The following is a 22,405-nucleotide window of genomic DNA, read 5'->3' on the forward strand; positions in this document are numbered from 1 at the left end:
CTCATTTATTGAGTCTAACAGTTTCCCAGTGGAGACCTTTGGATGCTCTGCACACAAGATGGTGTCCTCTGTGAAGAGAAGCAATTTACCTCTTCTTTCCCACTCTGGATGTCTTTTATTTCATTTTCTTGCCCAGTGGCTTGATAAAACCTCCAGGAAGAAGTGGCCAGAGCAGACTCTTGGTCTTGTTCCTGCCTTTAGGGGAAAAACAACAATGGGGTTTTCCTTTATCAGATTGAGGAAGTTCCCTTTTATTATTAGTTTCCTTGTTGCTTTTTTAGATCAGGAAACGGTGCTGTATTTTGTCAAATGCCTTTTTTGCATCAATTGAGATGACCATGTGATTTTCTTTTCCTTTTATTTTGGAATGTATTATACTGACTGATTTTTTTGAATATTGAGACCACCTAGCATAAACCCTTCTTGGCCATGTTTAACCTTTATATTCCTAAATTATATTTGGCTAAGACTTTTTGTACCTATATTCATGAGAAATACTGGTCTTTGTTTTTCTTTTCTTGAAATGTCTTCATCTGACTTTATTATCGGGTTATTTCTGACCCATTGAATGGGTTGGAAAGTGTTCCCTCTACTTCTGTTTATTGGAAGACCTTGTGAAAGACAGGTGATAATTCAAACTATTCATCAAATTCACCAGTGGAATCATCTGGGCCTGACCCTATTTTTGCAGGATATTTTAAAAAAAACAACTAGTTTAAAATTTTTTCTAGTTAGAGGTCCGCTCAGATTTTTCTCTTTCTACTTAGGTTGATTTTTTAATTTGTTAATTTTTTCTAGACATTACTCCGATTTGCCTGGGTTATCTATTCTGTTCGTGTATAATTGTTCATAATATTACCTTGTAATCTTTTTTTTTCTGTAAGATCAACAGTAATGTCCTGTTTTTTTATTCTTGATTTGAATAATTTAGAAACCTCTATTTTTTTTTGCTCAGTCTAACTGAAGTTTTCTCAATTTGTGGGTCTTCTCAAAGAGCTAAATTTTATTTTTATTGATGTTCTGTTTTGTTAGACTTTTTTATTTATTTCTGCTTTAGATTTTTATCATTTCCTTTGCTGGCTTTGTATTTTGTTTGGTCTTATTTTTCTGGTTTCTTAGGTAAGAGGTTGAGATTTTTCTTTTTTAATGTAAATGTGTACAGGAATAAATTTCCCTCTTTACACTATTTTAGCTGAATTCCATTAGTTTTGACATATTGTTTTTGAGTTTACATTTGTTTCAATTTCTGGCCAACTTGCCTGCCTTCTTTTCTTCCTTCCTTCCTTCCTACTAAGGATTGAACCCAAAGGTGCTTTAACACTAAGCTATAGCCCCAGCCCTTTTTATATTTTGTTTTGAGGCATGGTCTCACTAAGTTGCTTAGACCAGCCTTAAACTTGTGATCCTCCTGCCTCAGCCTCCCAAGTAGCTGGGAATATGGGAGTATACCACCATGCCTGGACCAATGTGTTTTGTAATTTCTCTCATGATTTCTTCTTTAATCAATCAATTTGTTACTTAGAACTATGTTGTTCAATATCTACACATTTGTGAATTCCCCAATGTTGTTCTCTTGTTGGTATCGACTTTCATTTTATTGTGTTACAGAACGTATTTTATATGTTTTTGTACCTTTAAAGTGGATTGGAACTTGTTTTATGGCCTGACAGATGGTCTGTGCGGGAGGCGGCTCCGCAGGTCCTTGGGGCGATCGACCGTGAGTCCTGCGGTCCTTGAGTGGAGAGTTCTCTGGGCCGGGTTGGGTCTTGGTCAAGTCTCCTATTTCCCGTTGATCTTCTGTCCAGTTGCTCCACTCTCCAGCCTTCTGTTCGGGCTTCACGTGACGAATGGTTGTAGTCACCCTGGGTTATTTCTGCGTTTTGAGGTTTATCCTGTTCACGTTATAATAAGGATCAGTCGCTGTCCACTGTCCACTGGAGCCGGCTCGGCGGCGGGGCGCGTGCTGAGAGGGCAGTTCGCCACCTCCACGGTGCAGAGGTGGTGGACACAGTCCCACGGCCTGGCCTGCCTCTCTCCCGGCTTGCACAGGGCAGCCTCGGCTCCTGGGTACTGCAGGCAATTACCGCACGAGGCTGGGTATTTGTGTGTCTAAGCGCCGAGAAGGACAGTAAAAATAGTCCCCGGGTCTTTAAATGGTGCCTGGATGGGCGCACGCGATGGAGGAGGTACGGGGCCAGGAGTCGAGGCTTGGGGCCTGGAGTGGAGGTCAGGGCTGGAAGCTTAGGGCTGGGAGTGGAGGTGTGGGGCCTGGAGTGGAGGTGTGGGGCGGGGAGTGGGGGCTCGGGCCTGGTGTGGAGGTGCATGCGGTGGTGGAGGCGCAGGGCCAGGAGTTGAGGCTCAGGGCCTGAAGTGGAGGCTCAGGGCTGGAGGCTCAGGGCTGTGAGTAGAGGCTTAGGGCCTGGAGTGGAGGCCTAGGGCTGGAGGTTCAGGGCTGGGAGTGGAGGCTTGGGGCCAGGAATGCAGGCGCGGGGCTGGGTGCGCAGGCCTGGATGGCGCTGAATCCACAGACTGAGTTTTCTTTAAGAATCACCCCTGGGGCTGGGGATGTGGCTCAAGCGGTAGCGCGCTCGCCTGGCATGCGTGCGGCCCGGGTTCGATCCTCAGCACCACATACCAACAAAGATGTTGTGTCCGCCGAGAACTGAAAAATAAATATTAAAAATTCTCTCTCTCTCTCTCTCTCTCTCTCTCTCTCTCTCCTCTCACTCTATCTTTAAAAAAAAAAAAAAAAAGAATCACCCCTGGCTGACGCTGACTTTTTAACGTTATGAACATTTTTTTTTTTTTGTCTCTTTCTATCAACACTTAGTTTAAAACACAAACACAGTTGTGTAGCTGTAGGAAAGTATTTTCTCTCCTCTTTTTTGTACATATTTTCTTCTACTTTAAAGTGGTTTTTGTTTGTTTTGACTTAAATTGGTTTTTGTGACTGGCTAAGGCACACACCCAGGGGTCCTCCAGGGTCAGGCTCACCACACCCGGCCCTCCAGCCCGGCCCTCCAGCTGCTCGGTCCAGCAGGAAGTTCTGGGCGGGAACGGTGACAATAGCGCAGTGGATAGAGACTAAAAGACCTTTGCGCTCTGGAGAAGGTGGTCCATGGCAGCTTCCTTGGTTAGTTCTTTTATTGGCCACAGATTTGCTTTTAGCATGTAACAGGCTGTGAACATCCTATTAGTGAGGACCTCTGGGGCTGGAGACCTGGATCCTTAGCTTTTGAAGAAGCTGGTGGAGGTCTGAGAGCTCCTGCGTAGTCTTAGGAGCTCCCCTTTCCCTTCTCGGAGGGCTCCCTTTTTTCTTGGCTCTTCAGCTATGGGTTCACTAGGTGACACAAATTTTTCAGCTCCAATTTAATCTTTTTTAAAACATTTATTCATTTGTTCTAATTTGTTATACACGACATCAGAATGCATTTCAATTCATGGTACACGTACAGGACACAATTTTTCATGGCTCCGGTTGTTCACAAAGTGGAGTCACACCATTCCTGTTTTCATATATGTGCTTGGGATAATGATGTCCATCTTGTTCCACCCCCATGTCCCTCCTTTCCCCTTCCTCCCCTTGACCCTGTCTAAAGTTCCTCCATTTCTCCCAAGCTCACCACCTCCCACCCCTATTATGGATCAGCATCCTCATATCAGAGAAAACATTCGGCATTTGGTTTTTGGATTGGCTAACTTCACTTAGCATAATATTTTCCAGCTCCATCCATTTATCTGAAAATGCCATGATTTTAATCTCTTTTATTGCTGAGTAATATTCCATTGTGTATATATGCCAAAGTTTCTTTATCCATTCATCTACTAAAGGGCATCTAGTTTGGTTCCACAGTTTAGTTATTGTGAATTGAGCTGCTATAAACATTGATGTGGCTGTGTCCCTGTAGTATGCTGTTTTTAAGTCCTTTGGGTATAAACTGAGGAGTGGATAGCTGGGTCAAATGGTGGTTCCAGTTCAAGTTTTCCAAGGAATCTCCATACTGCTTTCCATATTGGTTGCACCAATTTGCAGTCCCACCAACAATGTATGAATGTGCCTTTCCCCCACATCCTCACCAACACTTATTGCTGTTTGTCTTCATAATAGCTGCCATTCTGACTGGAGTAAGATGAAATCTTAGAATAGTTTTGATTTGCATTTCTCTAATTACTAAAGATGTTGAACATTTTTTTTTGTATATTTGTTGATTGATTGTATATCTTCTTCTGAGAAGTTCCTTGGCCCATTTATTGCCTGGGTTATTTGTTATTTTGGTGTTAAGATTTTTGAGTTCTTTATATATCCTAGAGATTAGTGCTCTATCTGATCTGCATGTGGTAAAGATTTGCTCCCATTCTGTAGGCTCTCTATTCACCTCACTGATTGTTTATTTTGCTGAGAAGAAGCTTTTAGTTTGAATTCATCCCAATTATTGATTCTTGGTTTTATTTCTTGTGTTATAGGAGTCTTATTAAGGATGTCAGGGCGTAAACCCACATGATGAAGATTTGGGTTTCTGTTTTTTCTTCTATTAGGCACAGGGTCTCTGGTTTAATTCCTAGGTCCTTGATCCACTTTAAGTTGAGTTTTGTGCATGGTGAGAGAGAGGGTTTCATTTCATTTTGTTGCATATGGAGTTTCAGTTTTCCCAGCACCATTTGTTAAAGAGGCCATCTTTTCTCCAGTGTATGTTTTTGGCACCTTTGTCTAATATGAGATAACTGAATTTATGTGGGTTTGTCTCTGTGTCCTCTGTTCTGTACCATTGGTCTACCAGTCTGTTTTGGTGCCTATACCATCCTGTTTTTATTATTATTGCTCTGTAGTATAGTTTAAGATCTGATATAGTGATGCCACCTGCTTCACTTTTCCTGCTAAGAATTGCTTTAGCTATTCTGGGTCACTTATTTTTCCAGATGAATTTCATGACTGCTTTTTCTATTTCTATGCAGAATGTCATTGGGATTTTGATTGGAATTGCATTAAATCCATATAGTTCTTTTGGTAGTATGGTCATTATGAGAATATTAATTCTTCCTATCCAAGAACAAGGGAGATCTTTTCACCTTCTAAGGTCTTCTTTAATTTCTTTCTTTAGTGTTCTGTAATTTTCATTGTAGAGGTCTTTCACCTCTTTTGTGAAGTTGATTCCAAAGTATTTTTTTTTTTGAGGCTATTGTAAATGGGGTAGTTTTCCTAGTTTCTCTTTCAGAGAATTTGTCACTGATGTATAGAAATGCCTTTGATTAATGGGTGTTGATTTTATATCCTGCTACTTTGCTGAATTCATTTATTAGTTCTAGAAGTTTTCTGGTGGAATTTTTTTGATCTTCTATGTATAGAATGTTATTGCAAATAGTGATAATTTAAGTTCTTCTTTTCCTATGTGTATCCCTTTAATTTCTTTCATCTGTCTAATTGCTCTGGCCAGTGTTTCAAGAACTATGTTAAATGGAAGTGGTGAAAGAGGGCATCCCTGTCTTGTTCCAGTTTTTAGAAGGAATACTGTCGCGTCTACCCGCCGGCAGGAATGACGACAACAAACAGGATTCTTCTCTAGCACGCTTTATTGGGAGCTTCCATTATGGTTCGTTGAGAGAAAGGACCCTGAGCCCGAAAAGACCACCCCTAATATACTAGAGCCGCGGCCTAAGTCTCATGTGATTGGACAAAAGCGCATAGCAACACAGCAGCAGCCAATAAGGCAAGGAATTCAGCACTGGCGCCCAGAGCCAGGAAGTACAGGTCAACTGGTTCTTACCAGTTTTTACTGGTTCTTAGAACACTCAGCACATTATCATATCGGCTCGCTCTGGAACTGGCCGATCACAAAGCACTGAGTTATTGTCCAAGAACTAAGCCAACACCCACACCAGGCAGCGCAGCAAAATGGCTCACCACAGTTCCCCCTTTTTTATTTTGTTTGAACCATTTAAAATTCACCCGATCTAGGAAGTGTCCTCATGATGACCCCTCCGATCAAGGGTGGCATTCAAAGGCCAAACGAGGAAGTCACCTTTCTGAGTGCAATGGGCAACATTTACCCTTCAGAGTGCAAAGGCTGTCTTCCTAAGACATGGAAGCCTTCCAAGGTGCAATGACAACAAGGTCACTTGGTGTGCAAAGGCCATCCACATCAAAACAGGGGTTTTAGGATTTTGCCAAGCTGGCGAGCCAAATTTGTGGGGAGGCCCCAGCTTCCAATGCAGCGAGTGCCTGAACCACCTTGACCCTATCACTTTGTTGCGTGCGCCGCATACGACAAATCATCCAAAGGCATAAGACAAGGCCAAAAAGAAGCATAATACCGAATAACCCAACCCCTACCCACTCTTTAAAGTAGGAAAATATAGAAGAGGCCCAGGAGGCAAAGTCTGCAACAGAAAGAGGCTCCACACGTGTTCCATTCACGTTGGCAATCTGAGACAGCAATTCTTGAGTGAGCCGTTCTCCTTCTTTAGTCCAGTTTCCCTGTAAAAATCTAGACAATCTGTTACTTTGTTCCACAGAAGCAGTCATATTATAACGTAAAGGAGTAACAGACAATTTGATTCCTTGTAAAGCAATACTAGCCACCATGGTTGGATAATGAGCTATAGTCTTATGAGCAATAGAAGAATGATGAATCCAGAGCAGTGGCCCATCCTGCCACAAAACTCCAGTAGGAGCATTTTTTGATGGCAAAACTAATAGTTGAATGTGCTGGTTGGGCACTGCTCGGAGTAATTGTGCAGAGCGAAGAGCTTGCTCAACAAGGTGTAAAGCCTTTCGAGCCTCAGGCGTCAGCTCTCGCGGAGAGGAAAGTTGTGAATCACCTTCTAACAAGGCAAAAAGAGGTTGTAATTCATGTGTAGATATTTTCAAATAAGGTCTTATCCAATTTATATCTCCAAGCAATTTCTGAAAATCATTAAGAGTTTGTAGGTGATCAGTACGTATAGTGATCTTTTGAGGTCTAATAACCTTGGAGTCTATTGTAGCTCCTAGAAAATGCCCAACAGCACCTTGCTGGATTTTATCGGGTGTTACATGAAGGCCAGCTCCTTCCAAATATTTAATCATAGAGGCAAAAGCTTCCTCTAATAGAGCATCATTAGGTGCTGCAAGCAAAATATCATCCATATAGTGACATATTCTCAGTTTAGGAAATTTGTCTCTGATAGGTTGTATGGCAGCTCCCACAAAAAGTTGACACATAGTGGGACTATTTGCCATGCCCTGAGGTAAAACCTTCCATTGATACCTTTCATCAGGCTTTTCATGGTTAATGTTAGGCAAAGTAAATGCAAATCTTTGACAATCTTGTTTACATAAAGGAATAGAAAAGAAACAGTCTTTGATGTCAATTATAATTATAGGCCATTCCCTTGGCAGGCTAGATAACAAAGGCAGGCCCCTTTGAATAGAACCCATCAACTGCATTTGAGCGTTTACTGCTCTCAAATCATGTAACAATCTCCATTTACCTGATTTCTTTCTGATAACAAAGATAGGAGTATTCCAAGGAGAACAAGAGGATTCCAAATGTCCTAACTGCAATTGTTCATCTACCAAATGTTTGGCTGCATTGAGTTTTTCTAAGGATAGGGGCCACTGGGGGATCCAAACCGGATTATCAGTGATCCAAGGTATGGGAATTGCTTCCCCAGTGGCCCCTACGAAAAACCCAGCCCCCGGGTCCCATTGTTTCCACTAGGCATTAATGGTTCTGTTTGTCCCTGTAACTTTTTTCCCAATCCTTTACCTGGAATATGTCCCATATTTTTCATAATTTGTTGGCTTTGTGGAGAAAATTCATTGGTCAATACTAATTTCATCTGAGACAAAATATCTCGTCCCCATAATGTAACAGGTACATCTATAACATACGGTATCACTGTACCCTTTTGTCCCTCGGACGTTGTCCAATTGAGTGACTTGGTGTTGATCAGAGGGGCATTAGCATAACCTAACCCTTGTAATGTATGGGAAGATGACTGCAGTGGCCAAGACTGTGGCCAGAATCTTGCACTGATAACACTTCTATCTGCTCCTGTATCGAGGAGACCTGGAAATTGTTTGCCCTCAATGATTAATTCCAACATTGGCCTCTCTTCTAGTTGTAAAGACAAGTTTATTAATTGTACTCCTGTAGAGCCCAACCCTTTATCCCCCCTCACATCCTTCTGAGAAGGGAAATAATCATGAAGACTAGGCAACACAAGAAGTTGAGCAATCCTATCTCCTGGGGATATGACTATCATATTTCTAGGTGCAGAACATAGAATCTTTATCTGACCGTCAAAGTCAGGATCAATCACCCCAGGGGTAACAACCAATCCCTTCAATGCTGATGATGACCTACCAAGCAACAGTCCCACTGAATTCTTGGGCAATGGACCTTTAAGGTCAGAAGGAATTGGCTGAATTCCCATACTTGGTGTTAATACGAGTCTGGTGGTGGCACAGATGTCCAACCCTGCAGACCCTTGTGTTGCTCTCCTCGGGGTTCTGTCGGGCGAAAAGATGGTTGATACTGTGCATTCTCTTGTAGCGCCCCATATATTTGAGGGCCCTGAGGTCGGGGGCCCCGATGCCCGTTTTTTGACTCGGTCACAGGATTAAGTGGGTTTCCCTGTATGTCTTTAACAGATCTGTACTCATTAGCCCAATGTCTTCCCTTTTTACATTTTGGACATAACCCTGGAATGCGAGGAGATGACATTTTTGGTTGTTCTTTGAAAGGACAAGTTTTTCTTAAATGTCCTTTACGACCACAATTGAAACAAGAAGAAGAAGAAGAACCTCGGCTCCCCTTGGTTGCCGCAACCACTGCCGCAGCCAACCCTGCATTTGTCAAAGGACCTCCAATCTCTCGGCAGGCTTTTATCCAGGCATCCAACCCTTTCTCTTTTATTGGTGTTATAATCCTTCTACATTCCGAGGTACACTGTTCATACACCAATTGTTGTACTAATGGCATTGTCTGGTCTATGTCCCCAAAAATCTTGGAGGCTGCCTCAAGCATATGAGCAACAAAATCTGAAAACGGCTCAGCAGGGCCTTGTATAATTTTTGTAAGATTCCCCATTGTTTCACCTCTATTAGGGAGGGCCTTCCAGGCACGTAAGGCCAAGGTATTAATCTGTTGATATACTACTAATGGATAAACATTTTGATTTTGGGCCCACTGACCTGTCCCGGTCAGCATCTCCACATCCCAGGCTTGTTGACCATCAGCTGCATTCGCATGAGCCTGTTGTATAGCGGCATCCAAGTATAATGCCTTAAAATCAAGATATTGTCCCATGGAGAGACAAGCCTTTGCTAAATGATACCAATCCATTGGTGCTATAGCATTAAGATGTAAGCGTTCAAGCAATGCAATTGTAAAAGATGCCGTGACACCATTTGTCCTTACAGATTCAGCTATATCTTTAACTAATTTATAAGGAATGGGCTCAAAATATCTCTGTCCCTGTGCATCTTCAAAAACAGGATATGCACCAACAGGATATGCACCCTCCTCTTCCAGCTTCCTCCAAGTACTGTGTTTTATGAAGCCACAAGCTCCGCCTGGAGCAGTGGGCGGACCCTTTACGTGGCAACAGTTGTTTGGCTACAGGATACGCTGGAGGCTTCGGAGGAAGAAGGGCAGCGGCCATTGCCGCGTCATAGCGGCCATGCTCATATTCAGCCGCCATTTTCTCTAAGCTTTGTTCTTCTTCTGGGGTAAAGCCTTCTGACTCGCCTTCCGATTCAGACTCATCTGAATCAACTATCTTCACTTTACGGAAGGCAGATAAATCTGGATAAAGTTTCGGGCGTGCTCCTAACGCTGGAGTCACGTCCTTTTGTTCCTTGAGTGCACTTTCACTTAACTTTGCATTAGATCCCCTTTTTGTTTTGTTTCATGTCTTTCTTGCTTAGATTCCTCTGACTCTGACCCAGTATCCTGATGCTCCACCAAAATCTCCTGTCCCCTTTTAGTGGTTTCAGGAAAACAGACTGATATTGACCCATGATAGAGCACTATACTAAGCCAGAGCCACCGGATCAGGGGATTACTTACCGGCGCCACCGCTCCGCGTGTAAAGTTCTGAATCCTCCCGCAAAATATCGGGGGTCCCCTCGTAGCCGACAGATGACAATTCCCGGGTTTCGGCACCACTTGTCGCGTCTACCCGCCGGCAGGAATGACGACAACAAACAGGATTCTTCTCTAGCACGCTTTATTGGGAGCTTCCATTATGGTTCGTTGAGAGAAAGGACCCTGAGCCCGAAAAGACCACCCCTAATATACTAGAGCCGCGGCCTAAGTCTCATGTGATTGGACAAAAGCGCATAGCAACACAGCAGCAGCCAATAAGGCAAGAAATTCAGCACTGGCGCCCAGAGCCAGGAAGTACAGGTCAACTGGTTCTTACCAGTTTTTACTGGTTCTTAGAACACTCAGCACATTATCATATCGGCTCGCTCTGGAACTGGCCGATCACAAAGCACTGAGTTATTGTCCAAGAACTAAGCCAACACCCACACAAGGCAGCGCAGCAAAATGGCTCACCACAGAATACCTTCAATCTTTCTCCATTTAGAATGCTGTTGGCCTGAGGCTTAGCATAGATAGCCTTTATGATGTTGAGATATGTTCCTGTTATCCCTAGTTTTTCTAGTGTATTGAAAATGAAGGGGTGCTGTATTTTGTCCAATGCTTTTTCTGCATCTATTGAGATGATCATAGGATTCTTATTTTAAATCTATTGATGTGATGAATTCCATTTATTGATTTCCATATGTTGAACCAACCTTGATCCCTGGGATGAACCCCAATTGATCATGATGTACTATCATTTTAATATGTTTTTACATGCTACTTGCCAGAATTTATTGAGAATTTTGCATCTACGTTCATTAGAGATATTGGTCTGAAGTTTTGTTTCTTTGATGTGTCTTTGTTTGGTTTTGGAATCAGGGCGAAATTGACCTCATAGAATGAGTTTGGAAGTATTCTCTCTTTTTCTATGTCATGAAATAATTTGAGGAGTATTGGTATTTGTTCTTCTTCTTGTAGAACTCGGCTGTGTACCATCTTTTCCTGGGCTTTTCTTGGTTGGTAGGCTTCTGATGGTGTCTTCCATTTTATTGGTTGAAATTGATCTGTTTGACTTGTGTATATCATTCTGATTCAGTTCAGGCAAATCATAAGACTCTAGAAATTTGTCAATTCCTATGATATTTTTCTATTTTATAGTAGTACAAATTTTCAAAATAATTTCTAATTATCTTATATTTCTGTAGTGTCTGTCATGATATTTCCTTTTTCATCACACATGTTAGTAATTTGAATTTTCTCTCTCCTTCTCTTTGTTAGCATGGCTAAGGGTTTATCAATGTTATTTATTTTTTCAAGGAACCAACTTTTTGCTTTGTCAATTTTTTCAATTATTTCTTTTGTTTCAATTTTATTGATTTCAGCCCTGATCTTAATTATTCTACTGCTTTTGGTGTGGATTTGTTCTTCTTTTTCTAGGGCTTTGAGATGTAATGTGAGATCATTTACTTATTGACTTTTTCTTCTTTTAAGGAAGGAACTTCATGCAATGACCTTTCCTCTTAGAACTGCCTTCATAGTGTCCCAGGGATTTTGATATGCTGTATTACTGCTCTCATTTACCTCTAAGAAATTTTAAATCTCCACCTTGATATCTTTTGCAATCCATTGTTCATTCAATGGCATATTATTTAGTCTCTAGGAGTTGGAGTAGCTTCTAATTTTTATTTTATCATTGATTTCTAATTTCATTCCATTGTGATCTGATAGAAGAAAGTGTATTTATTCATTGAAGGATGAAATATTCTCTATCTGTTAAGTCTAATTTATTGGTTATGTTATTAAGTTCTATAGATATCTTAGTTCAGTTTTTATTTGTAAGTTCTATCCAGTGGTGAAAGAAGTTTGTTAAAGTCACCCAGAATTATTGTGTCATGGTCTGTTTGACTCTTGAACTTGAGAAGAGTTTGTTTGATGAACATAGATGCTCCACTGTTTGGGACATATATAATTGTTATGTCCTGTTGGTGTATGGTTCCCTTGAGCAGTATGTAGGGTCCTTCTTTATCCCTTTTCATTAACTTTGGCTTGAAGTCTACTTTATTTTATATGAGGACGGACACTCCTGCTTGTCTCCACAGTCCATGTGAGTGGTATGATTTTTCCCAACCTTTCACCTTCAGTCTGTGGGTGTCTTTTCCTATGAGATGAGTCTCTTGGAGGCAGCATATTGTTGGGTCTTTTTTTTTTTAACCAATCTGCTAGCCTATGTCTTTTGATTGGTGAGTTTAGTCCACTAACACTCAGGGTTATTATTGAGACATGATTTGTATTCCAGCCATTTTTGTTTATTTTTGGTATTTAACATGACTTGGTTTCTCCTTTGATCAGTATTTACTTTAGTGTACTATATCCCTTTGCTGATTTTTATTGTTGTTTTTTATTTCCTCCTCGTGAAATATTTTGCCAAGGATGTTCTATAGTTCAGGCTTTATTGCTGTAAAATTCTTTTTAACTTTTGTTTGTAATGGAAGGTCTTTATTTCTTCATCAATTCTAAAGCTTAATTTTACTGGATATAAGTTTCTCAGTTGGCATTTATTTTCTTTCAGAGCTTGGTAAATGTTGTTCCAGGATCTTCTAGCTTTCAAGGTCTGGGTTGAAAAAATCTGAAGAGATCCTAATTGGTCTTCCCCTATAAGTGATCTGATTCCTATCCCTTATGGCTTTTAAGGTTCTATCCTTATTCTGTATGCTGGGAATTTTCCTTATCATGTGCCTTGTTGTGGATCTGTTGTGATTTTGTACATTTGGTGTCCTGTAAGCCTCTTGTATTTATTTGATTTTCCAATTAATTCTTCATGTTTGTTAATTTTTCTGATATTATTTCATTGAACAGATTGTTCATTCCTTTGGTTTGGACCTCTATGCCTTCCTCTAGCCCAGTAATTCTTAAATTTGGTCTTTTTACATTATCTGATGTTTCTTGAATGTTCTGCTCATGGTTTCTTACCATCTTCACTGCATGGTCAACATTCTTTTCAAGATTTTATCTTTTGTCTTCATTGTCTGAGGTCCTGTATTCCAAGTGGTCTAATCTGTTGGTGATGCTTTGTATTGAGCTTTTAATTTGGTTTATTGTTTTTTTTTTCATTTCAAAGATTTCTGTTTGTTTTTTTTCAGAACCTCTATCTCCTAATTGTAATGTTTTGCTTCCTGTATTTGCTCTCTAATCTCACCCTCTAATTCACAGAACATTTTAATTATGTACACCCTGAGCTCCTCTGTCATTTCTTCTGCTGTGCTGGCCGTGGATTCTCATTATGTAGTACCCTGGTTTGTCGGGGCACTTTCTTCCCTTGTGGTTTTATGTTGTTCATGTTCCTTCCCTGCTAGCTCTGGGGATCTGAGGTGTGACAGTTTTTACCCTATAGGCTTATGGTGTCCCTGCAGGTTTCCAGGACCTCTCTCTTAAGGGGGAGAACAATGTGAACAGATCCCAATGCAAAGATATACAGCCTTAAACCAAATAGCTGCTATTGAGACATTTATGGTTTTATCACAATATCAGAAATGGTGAGTTCAATTATTATCTACAATATAAACAGTAGGTTTGCAAAAGGGTCTACAGTTTCTGGCGGTGGACTAAGAACCAGGGGTGAGGTGTAGGGTGAGATGTTGAGGGGTAGGAGGTGAGGATACAGACTTATTAGATCTTAGGAAGTGTGAAAGAGGAATCTAAAAAAAGTTGGGTTAGTTGCAGGAGAAGAAAGAGAAAGTGATTTGGGGGAGACAATAAGTGGGAAGACAGTAGAGTACAAAAACAAACATAAATATTAAGAAAGTAAAAAATGTAAAAATAGGAGATAAAACAATATACAACATCATTGTGACATACTATTCAGACATCCCAGTCCTCAGTAGCCCAATTCTTGGTTTCACAAATGTTGGGGATGTGAGGGTGGGAGAAGAGAGAGAGAGAGGAAAAAGAAATCTGGAAAGAAGATCTTTTGTGGGAGGTTAGTATCTTTCCAGCTTCGCTTCTCATCCAGTAGGTGGGGTCATCTGATGTTTGCTGATATCTCACCCTCAGGATGGTGAAGATCATCAGGGTGGGAGGGTTGGTCCAAGGATCTCCTTTGGGGCCTGCTCGTGTGATGTGGGTGCCTGGTCTTATCTCCTTATATCCCTGTCGACCTCACAATTCCTGGTCTCTAACAGTCTCTAAACTGTATCTCACTCACCCCTCCCGTTCTACTTCCTAATTGGGAACCTTTCTCTCTGGACATCTTGTGGGCTGCACTCTGGGGGCTGCGCCCAGTCACAGAGAGCTGTTTTATATTGGACAGTTCAGGACCCAGTTTTGTGAGCTAAAGACCAGCCGCGTAGCCTCAGGCACTGTGCCAGGTTAGCAGCTGCTGGTGAGAGGAGGGAGTTGGGGACTTTTGGTACCTTGATATTGCTTCTAAGCCCCAGCCAGAGTTCCAAGCAAGGAGTTGCCCCAACTAAAGATGGCCACCAAGGTATCCCAAGATGGAGGTGACTGCTTTCAGCAATGGGGTGTTGGGTCAGGTGGGGCCAGGCAGTGGTGTTGAACGGCTTGTTCAGAGATGCAGCTCAGTGGCGTGCAGTAGTGTGGTTGGTGGCTATCTCTGGATCCAGGGCTGTGTACCCAGGTTCAGGCTACCGTGTATAGGGGACTGTGACAGTGGTTGCAATGCCCCAAGATGGAGGTGACCAGAGGAGCCCCACGTGGTAGATGGGGGTCCACACAGGAGTTCCTGTGCATGGGCTGCACTTGGGTGTCCTGCACGAGTGCTAATAATGCCTTTGTCCTACTCGGGCACCTGGAGGAGCTGCGTGGATGAGTGCTGGTAGTCCTGTGCTGACTCTGAGGCTTGGAGACCTGCGTGGCAGCAGCTATCGGGGGTTCTCTAATCACTCGCAGAGAAACAGTATTCCCACTACTTGGATCCCAGGTCCCGGAGTGACACAGAATGCTGCCTCTCTCTAGTCCGCCATCTTGGATTCTACTCTCCAATTTAATCTTAGGGGCCACGGTCTACATGTGGCCCATCATTGAATGAAGCATCATTATGAGGTTCATGACCCTATATATAATTTTTAAGTGTGTTCGTATTAAGTGCTGACATATAATTCATTTAGCCCTTTCTCTGTTGGAATTTAAACTATTTATGTTTTTGTTTTTGCTATCAAAAACAAAACTGATGGGCTGGGGATATAGCTCAGTTGGTAGAGCTCTTGCCTTTCATGCACAAGGCCCTGGGTTCAATCCTTAGCACCACAAAAATAAATAAGAGCTTCTCTGCATTTAGTGGTGTTGCCACGAAGTCGCTGAGTTACTGGCAAAAGGTCTGATTAATTAAACTCCTTCACCCACATCACACTTCCTACGCCTGCACCTACAGCAGGCTTCACATGAACATGAAGAGCAATGTTGCAAAGCTACAGAAGAAACACAGGAGGACATCTCTGGCTTGGAAACAGTGTGGCACTTCTCAACTCTTCAGACAGTCATGAAAGTTCACAAATATAATTTCATCAATATCTAGGATTTCGGGTTAAGGAAGGGCATCATGGATTAAAAAAAAAAAACTAAGACATGTGACACTTTCCAATATTTTGCAGTATCCATAACCAACAAGAGATTAATACCCAGCAGATGATAGGAAGTATTTCAAGTTGACCAAGACAGGAAATGCAACAAAGAAGGGAAGAAAGGGCAGGAACTAGCATTTTACAGAGGAACCCACAGACTACTAAACACACAAAAATATTTCTTTAACTCATAAACCAAAAAACTACAAGTTAATTAGTAACCAGAAAACTACCAATGAAGCCAGGAGATTTCACTTGACAACTTTTTAACTGGTTAAAAAAAAAAAAGATAGAAACTAAGACGACGCTGGATGTTCTCAGGGACGTAGGGATCTCGAAGTATCTGCTGGGAGCGTGGCTGGTGCAGCCATTCTAGAAAGGGTCTGGCAGAGCCACCATCAATCCTACTCCTGTTCACATCATGAGAAATTCCGCTGAGGCAGGATCTGGGGAATGAGTAAGTAAAATGTGGTGGATGTACACCCACCGTGGACTGCTCAGCACTGTTATGAGAGGAGCACTGAATGTGCCTCTGGCAACACCGTGGACCTCAACATCAGGGGGTCTACTGATGTGGAGACCCTGCATTGGGCATAGGACTTAATGCACACAACGCAAAGCACCTTCTGCACAGATACTCTGAAGGGCACCCTGTAAAGCAGTGAAATGAGATAAAGGGAGCAAATAAAAGAGAAAGTAGCTTTACATGGATCAAATACCTCAGGAATTGAGAAGTAGGATGAACACAGCCCTTTTAATTAGAGATCCTACATGAGTGCATGAGTCATTGCCCATTCTCCATTAAGAAGTGTGTTACCACCCATTCTTCAGAACGGATGAATTTTGGCTCCCAGCAAATAGTATCTGTGCATGACTTTTCTTCCCATACCTTAACTAGCTCAGGGCATTCCTGGTTTTCAGACTTTTCTCGGTTTTTTTATAGGTTTTCAAAATACTTTTATTTTTTAAAAAGTTTACTGTGCCTTAAGGAAAAATAAAAATACAAGCAAAGAAAAAATTCATCTAGTCATAAGCAGCTTAGTATGTTCAAGACTTTTCTATTTTTTTCCAGTGCAGGGTATTGAACCCAGGGCTTTGGGTGTGCTAGGCCAACATTTTACCTTTGGGCTCCATCTCCAGCCCTCAGACTCTTCTCATTGAGGCAAAAATTGTATCTTGTTACTTTTACTTAACATCTGTCTAACAAATGTGATGGTAATAGTTTGTTTAACTATCATTTAGCAAAACATGCTTGACATATTGTTTCAGCGTTGAAACATTTTCCTTTTACATTTGTATTTATTTAGATTTTCCATGGAATTATTTCCACTGCTACTGAACTGAAAAGTTCTCCCTTGGTAGTTATTTATCATACATTTTCCAGATAAGGTCGCATTCCTTTGTCCTAACTTAACTGGAATGTTTAGCTAACCAACCAAGAAATGTGATTCATTAGACAGTCTGCCAATTTGTGATACTCTCTTTAGAATATCCTTATCAATCAGTTATATAATCAAGGATCTATTGTTTAGTGATCTTAATGCCAAGAATCGATTATTTTATTATTATAGTTTTCTAATGTGTTTTTGTTCCAGTTCATCTTTATTATTCTTCCTTACTTAAGACTTTAAGAAATATCATTTGTTTGTTTTTCTGGAAATTAAATTATCATCCAAATGAAGTAGATTTCATAGTCTGCAAGGTCAAAATCAGGATACCACTTTCTCACCACTTTATGTACAGAGGCGGAGAGTTTCTCTTCCCTGAATAAATGCAATTTATCTTTGTACTTTCAGAACAATGGTTAAGAGTTTCCGGCTCTTAATTTCTTTTGCATCTTTTAAGAGAAAAACATCAGGAAGAAGGAAAGTCCTTAGGAATGCTATCAGAGCGAGAGGTTTGGAGGGTGTCCCTGACACCACTGTGTCTTCCAGCTGCCCACTGATAACAGGCCGCTTTGTCTGCTCTGCAGTGAACATTCTTTTTAAGTCTTCTTAAAGTGTCGAATAATCACCCTAACAATGCTAGTGTCTTTTAATGTCTGCTCTGTCCCAGGCGAGGCGCTAGACACTTTAGGATTCACCATCTCATTTGATCCCCAGCTACGTGAAGTATGTGTATGATTCTTGCGCTGGTGCCCAGAGCACAGCCAGGTCAAAGTGGCCCAGGGCGAGGGCAGGAGGAGTCAGCAGCTCCACCCACTGACCCGCCTGGAAGGCAGAGGCTCTGGAAGCCCTTGGTGTGGTCTGCCGGAGTCCACTCCTGGAGCAGAGTGGACAGGTGAGGGAAGGCAACGTGGAGGTGTGACAGGAGGGACCCGTGGGGGCTGCCTGCCGGGACCCTTTCCAGCCCTCAAAGTGCCTTGGAGAACAAAGAAAAGGGATGCACTATGTTTCTCGATCATGTTGAGGTGACTCTTCTTTTAGGTGCTGACTTCTTTAAGTCAGGTCTGGGCAGGAGCAGCACCTAGAGGGGCCGTGCAGCCCAAGACAGTCTCAGGAGATGAGATGCCAAGACCATGAGTCAACTACCACACAGTTAGTGAATCCCACGTGGTCCCAACATGGCTTGTGGCACCCAGAACCATGACAAGCAGAATGATCCTGCTCTCGCGGAGCGTGCATTTGCAGGACAGATGGACCATGAGCAAACAACCTCCATGCACCTATGATAATATGAAATGAGAGGAAAACAGGAGACTTGGAGGCCAGGGAGGGACGGCAGCCTCCGGCTGGACAGGGTGGCCCATAGGTGCAGGGGAGGGTGCCACAGGAGATGCAGCTTCCTGTTCTTTAGCACCGGCGTAGCTGGGATTAGAATTAGTGGTATCTAGTTGTACCAAACTAGGTGGTAGAGAAGATTTTGCATGTTTTTAGCACATAGAAATTGTAAGGGTTCAAGGTGAGGGAAAAGCCAATCACCTGATCTGATAGCCTGTGTGCATATGTTTACATACTTAAATGTATGAATGTTACATTGTATCCCATAGGTATATATAATTACTATGTGACAAGTAAATTTTTTAAATTTATTTTTTAGTTGTAGTTGGGCGCACTTTTTAAAAAAAATTTATTCATTTTTATGAGGTGCTGAGGATCGACCCCAGGGCTGCACATTGTGCTAGGCGAACTCTACCACTGAGCCACAACCTTTTATATATAAGAGACCAAAAGAGAAAGAAAAAGAAGGAAGAGGAGGAAGAGGAGGAGGAGGAGGAGGAGGAGGATAAAGAAGGGAGAGGGAAGGAAAGGGGGAGGAAGGCTCTCTCTGGTAAGACTACATGTGGTCCCAGTGGAGCCAGAGGCTGAGCAGGTTGATAGGCAGGGGCAGGTTTGCCTCCCAGGCAGTCCCCTTTTGCCAGGGCAGAGGGAGGAACACAAGTGGGAAGGAGAAGCTCAGGAGGGGCATGGGGAGAAGAAAAGGCTTTTAGAGGAAGTGAATTTTTACATTTTCAGTCCTTTTCTTGTATGGTCCATCAAATGACCTAGAAAACTTGAAGTTTGATGAAGGGATCTCTGTTTACCGTGGCCGAGACTGATTCTGAAATGAGTCATTTTTTATTCTGTGGTCACTTTTACCTCATTTTCTTCCATAGGTAGTTTTTTTCAAAGTGAGTATAATTAGCAATGGTTTGAAAGGGGCAGGTGAGACATCTCCACATTTGATGTCATTGCAAAGCACACAGCTTCTAGGACAGAGTGAAGATGCCTTTTGTTTAACATTTTTAAAATTTGCTCTAATTAGTTATACATGACAGTAGAATGCACTAGGATACATCATACATAAAGGGAGTATGATTCCTCGTTCTTCTGGTTTAGGTGATGTAGAATCCTACCGGCTGTGTAGACATATGTGTCACAAAATAATCATGTCCAACTCATCTACTATCTCTCCTACCCCCCTATTCCTCCCTTCTCTTCACTCCCCTCTACCTAATCTGAACTAACTCCATTCTTCCTGAGCTCCTATGCCCCAATTATGGATCAACATCTGCATATCAGAGAAAACATTCAGTCTTTGTTTTTTTTTTTTTTGGAATTGGCTTATTTCACTTAGTATGATATTCTCCAGCTCCATCCATTTACCTGCAAATGCCATAATTTAATTTTTCTTTAAGGCTGAGTAATATTCCATTGTGTATATGTACCACAGTTTCTTTATCCATTCATCTACTGAAGGGTAGCTAGTTTGGTTCCATAGCTTAGCTATTGTGAGTTGAGCTGCTATAAACATTGATGTGGCTGCATCACTGTGATATGCTGATTTTAAGTCCTTTGGGTATAGACCAAGGAGAGGGATAGCTGGGTCAAATGTTGGTTCCATTCTAAGTTTTCTGAGGAATCTCCATACTGCTTTTCAGAGTGGTTGCACCAATTGCAGTTCCACCAACAATGTATGATTTTTTTCCACATCCTCACCAACATTTATTGTTGCTTATATTTTTGATAATTGCCATTCTGACTTAGAGTAGTTTTGATTTACATTTCTCTAATTGCTAGAGATGCTGAACATTTTTTCATATATTTGTTGATTGTATTTCTTCTTCTGTGAAGTGTCTGTTCAGTTTCTTAGCCCATTTATTGATTGGATTTTATTTATTTATTTATTAATTGGAATTAAGTTTGTTTTTTGTGTTTTTTTTTTTTTTTGAGTTCTTTATATATCCTGGAGATTAGTGCTCTATCTGTGGTGTGTGTGATAAAGATTTTTCTCCCATTCTGTAATCTCTGTCCTCTCATTATTGATTATTCCTTTGCTGAGAAGAAGCTTTTTAGTTTGAATCCATCTTATTTATTTATTCTTGATTTTACTTCTTGTGCTTTAGGAGTCTTGTTCAGGAAGTCAGGTCCTGGGCTGACTTGGTGAAGATCTGGGCCTGTTCTTTCTTCTATTAGGTGCAGGGTCTCTGGTCTAGGGCCTGAGTCTTTGATTCACTTTGAGTTAGTTTTGTCAGGGTGAGGTAGGGGGTTCATTTCATTTTGTTGCATGTGGATTTCCAGTTTTCCAGCACCATTGGTTGCTGTCTTTTGGAGATTCCCTTGACAGGGACTGCCGTGGTCTCAGACGACATATGCCCTCAGATAGCAATTGGTACAATTGCAGTGTTTATTAGGATCAATTATCCTGGTATCCTTGGAAGTAGCAAAGGTTAAAGATAAGAACATCAAAGAGGGGGAGCAGGTGCCTTGCTGGAGGTCACCCACTGTGAAGTGGGGAAGTGAGAGTTCTGCGGGGGACACCTGTCTCCAGTTCACGCCCACCACACCACAGGGAGACCGTCCGTCCGGGTGCTCTTCCTCCCTCCCGCAGAGCCTCCCTTATCTCTCAATGATCTCAGACCAAGTCTAACTGTATTACCCTCCTGCTGCATCCTGAGGTGCTGGTTTGACTTCGTGCAATAGAAACCCAATCCTGGGTCCTGACCCTACAGGGGCCTGCTTCTCACATCACAGCAATGCGGAGAGCAAAGTGCTGTGGTTCCAAGGCTCCATCTAGGAGCCAGCTCCCCTCCTCTCTGCTTTGTCTCTTAGTAAGTGGCTCTTTTCCTCAGGGTCTCATGACGGCTCCTGTCCCTACAGGAACAGCAACCATGTCCCAAATAAGAGGGGAAAGTGGAAGGCCACTGGGGCAGGTCCCTGGATCCTTCCTCTTGGTCAGGGAAGGAGCAGTGTTCCCGCAAATCCTGCTGCAGACATCCATCACATCCCGCCGGCCAGAGCTGTGCACAGAATGTGTAAGAGCTTTGTCTAGGACCGCACGGCCGCAGGCATGCCTGAGTGGCCTCCTGAGTGGCCCTCCTCAGCGACACACCACCTCCTCGGGGAAACAGAGGCTGCAGGAAGGAGGAGGGGGACCGTGGGCCCTGAGCAGGCTGCCACCAGGGTCCCCACAGTGCCTTCACAGTCTCTACTGATTCCTCCTGGCTCCAAGATAAAACCCCAACCACCGGGCATGGCACGTGGGGTCCTTCAGGCTCTGACTGGTCCAGTCCCCATCGGCCATTGACTCGCCAGGCTGTCACTTACCGGGCACTTTGTGAACAGCGAGCTCTCCACACCCGGCACCCGCACATGCTGGGGCCGGTCCCCCCTGCCTACATCACCAGGGTTCTCCGGTTCCCAGACACCCCACTCCCCAGGCTGGCTGGGGCCACTCACGGTGTAAAACAGGCATGGCCCTTGCCAGAGGGCACTTCACGGCACCGAGCCCATCCCTCTCCCTCGCTCACTGCGGTGAAGTGGTGCGTGTCCAGCGCCGCAGGTCTCTGGGTTCTGGGCTGTAAAGTGAGTTGAAGGTGGACTTATTTTAATTTTCCTTTGATTTTTTTTCTACTCTGAGTACTTGAACCACAGATTGCTATTTCAGTAACACTTTTTAAGCCATTTTGTGTTAATAATCCAAATTTATTTCCCTTTGGTTCCAGTTGTTGAAATGGATGAAAACAGTGGACTTTTACTTCTAGAACTAAACCCTCCTAACCCCTGGGATTCAGATCCCAGGCCCCCTGAAGATTTGGCTTTTGGGGAAGTGCAGGTAAGGAAACAGTAAAGTTTTAATATTCTTAGAAATAAAACAAAAATATCCTTCATGTATATTCAGGGGGAAAAAATACAAAACTTTAGAACAGATCCTAAAGGAGAACCATACAAAACTACTAGAGGAAGTTTAGAAATTAGCTGGATGCCAAATCCTCGTCAGACAGAATGGTGTTTTAGTCTGTTTTCTGTCTCTGTAACAAAATATGTGAGGCTGGGT

The 22,405-nt window shown here is 42.5% G+C and overlaps 1 protein-coding gene across 3 annotated transcripts in view; it reads left to right on the forward strand.

Annotated features, from left to right (window-relative positions):
* Positions 1 to 22,405, forward strand: part of LOC308649145 (cytidine monophosphate-N-acetylneuraminic acid hydroxylase) — a 72,065-nt gene that overhangs the window by 23,592 nt on the left and 26,068 nt on the right. For all 3 annotated transcript variants that reach the window (XM_081294549.1, XM_081294550.1, XM_081294551.1), the window contains one exon: positions 22,074 to 22,183. In XM_081294549.1, the coding sequence (XP_081150675.1) occupies positions 22,074 to 22,183 (110 nt within the window). The remainder of the gene's footprint in view (positions 1 to 22,073; positions 22,184 to 22,405) is intronic.

This window comes from Spermophilus citellus, assembly GCF_964194105.1.
Source record: "Spermophilus citellus genome assembly, chromosome: 5".
NCBI lineage: Eukaryota > Metazoa > Chordata > Mammalia > Rodentia > Sciuridae > Spermophilus > Spermophilus citellus.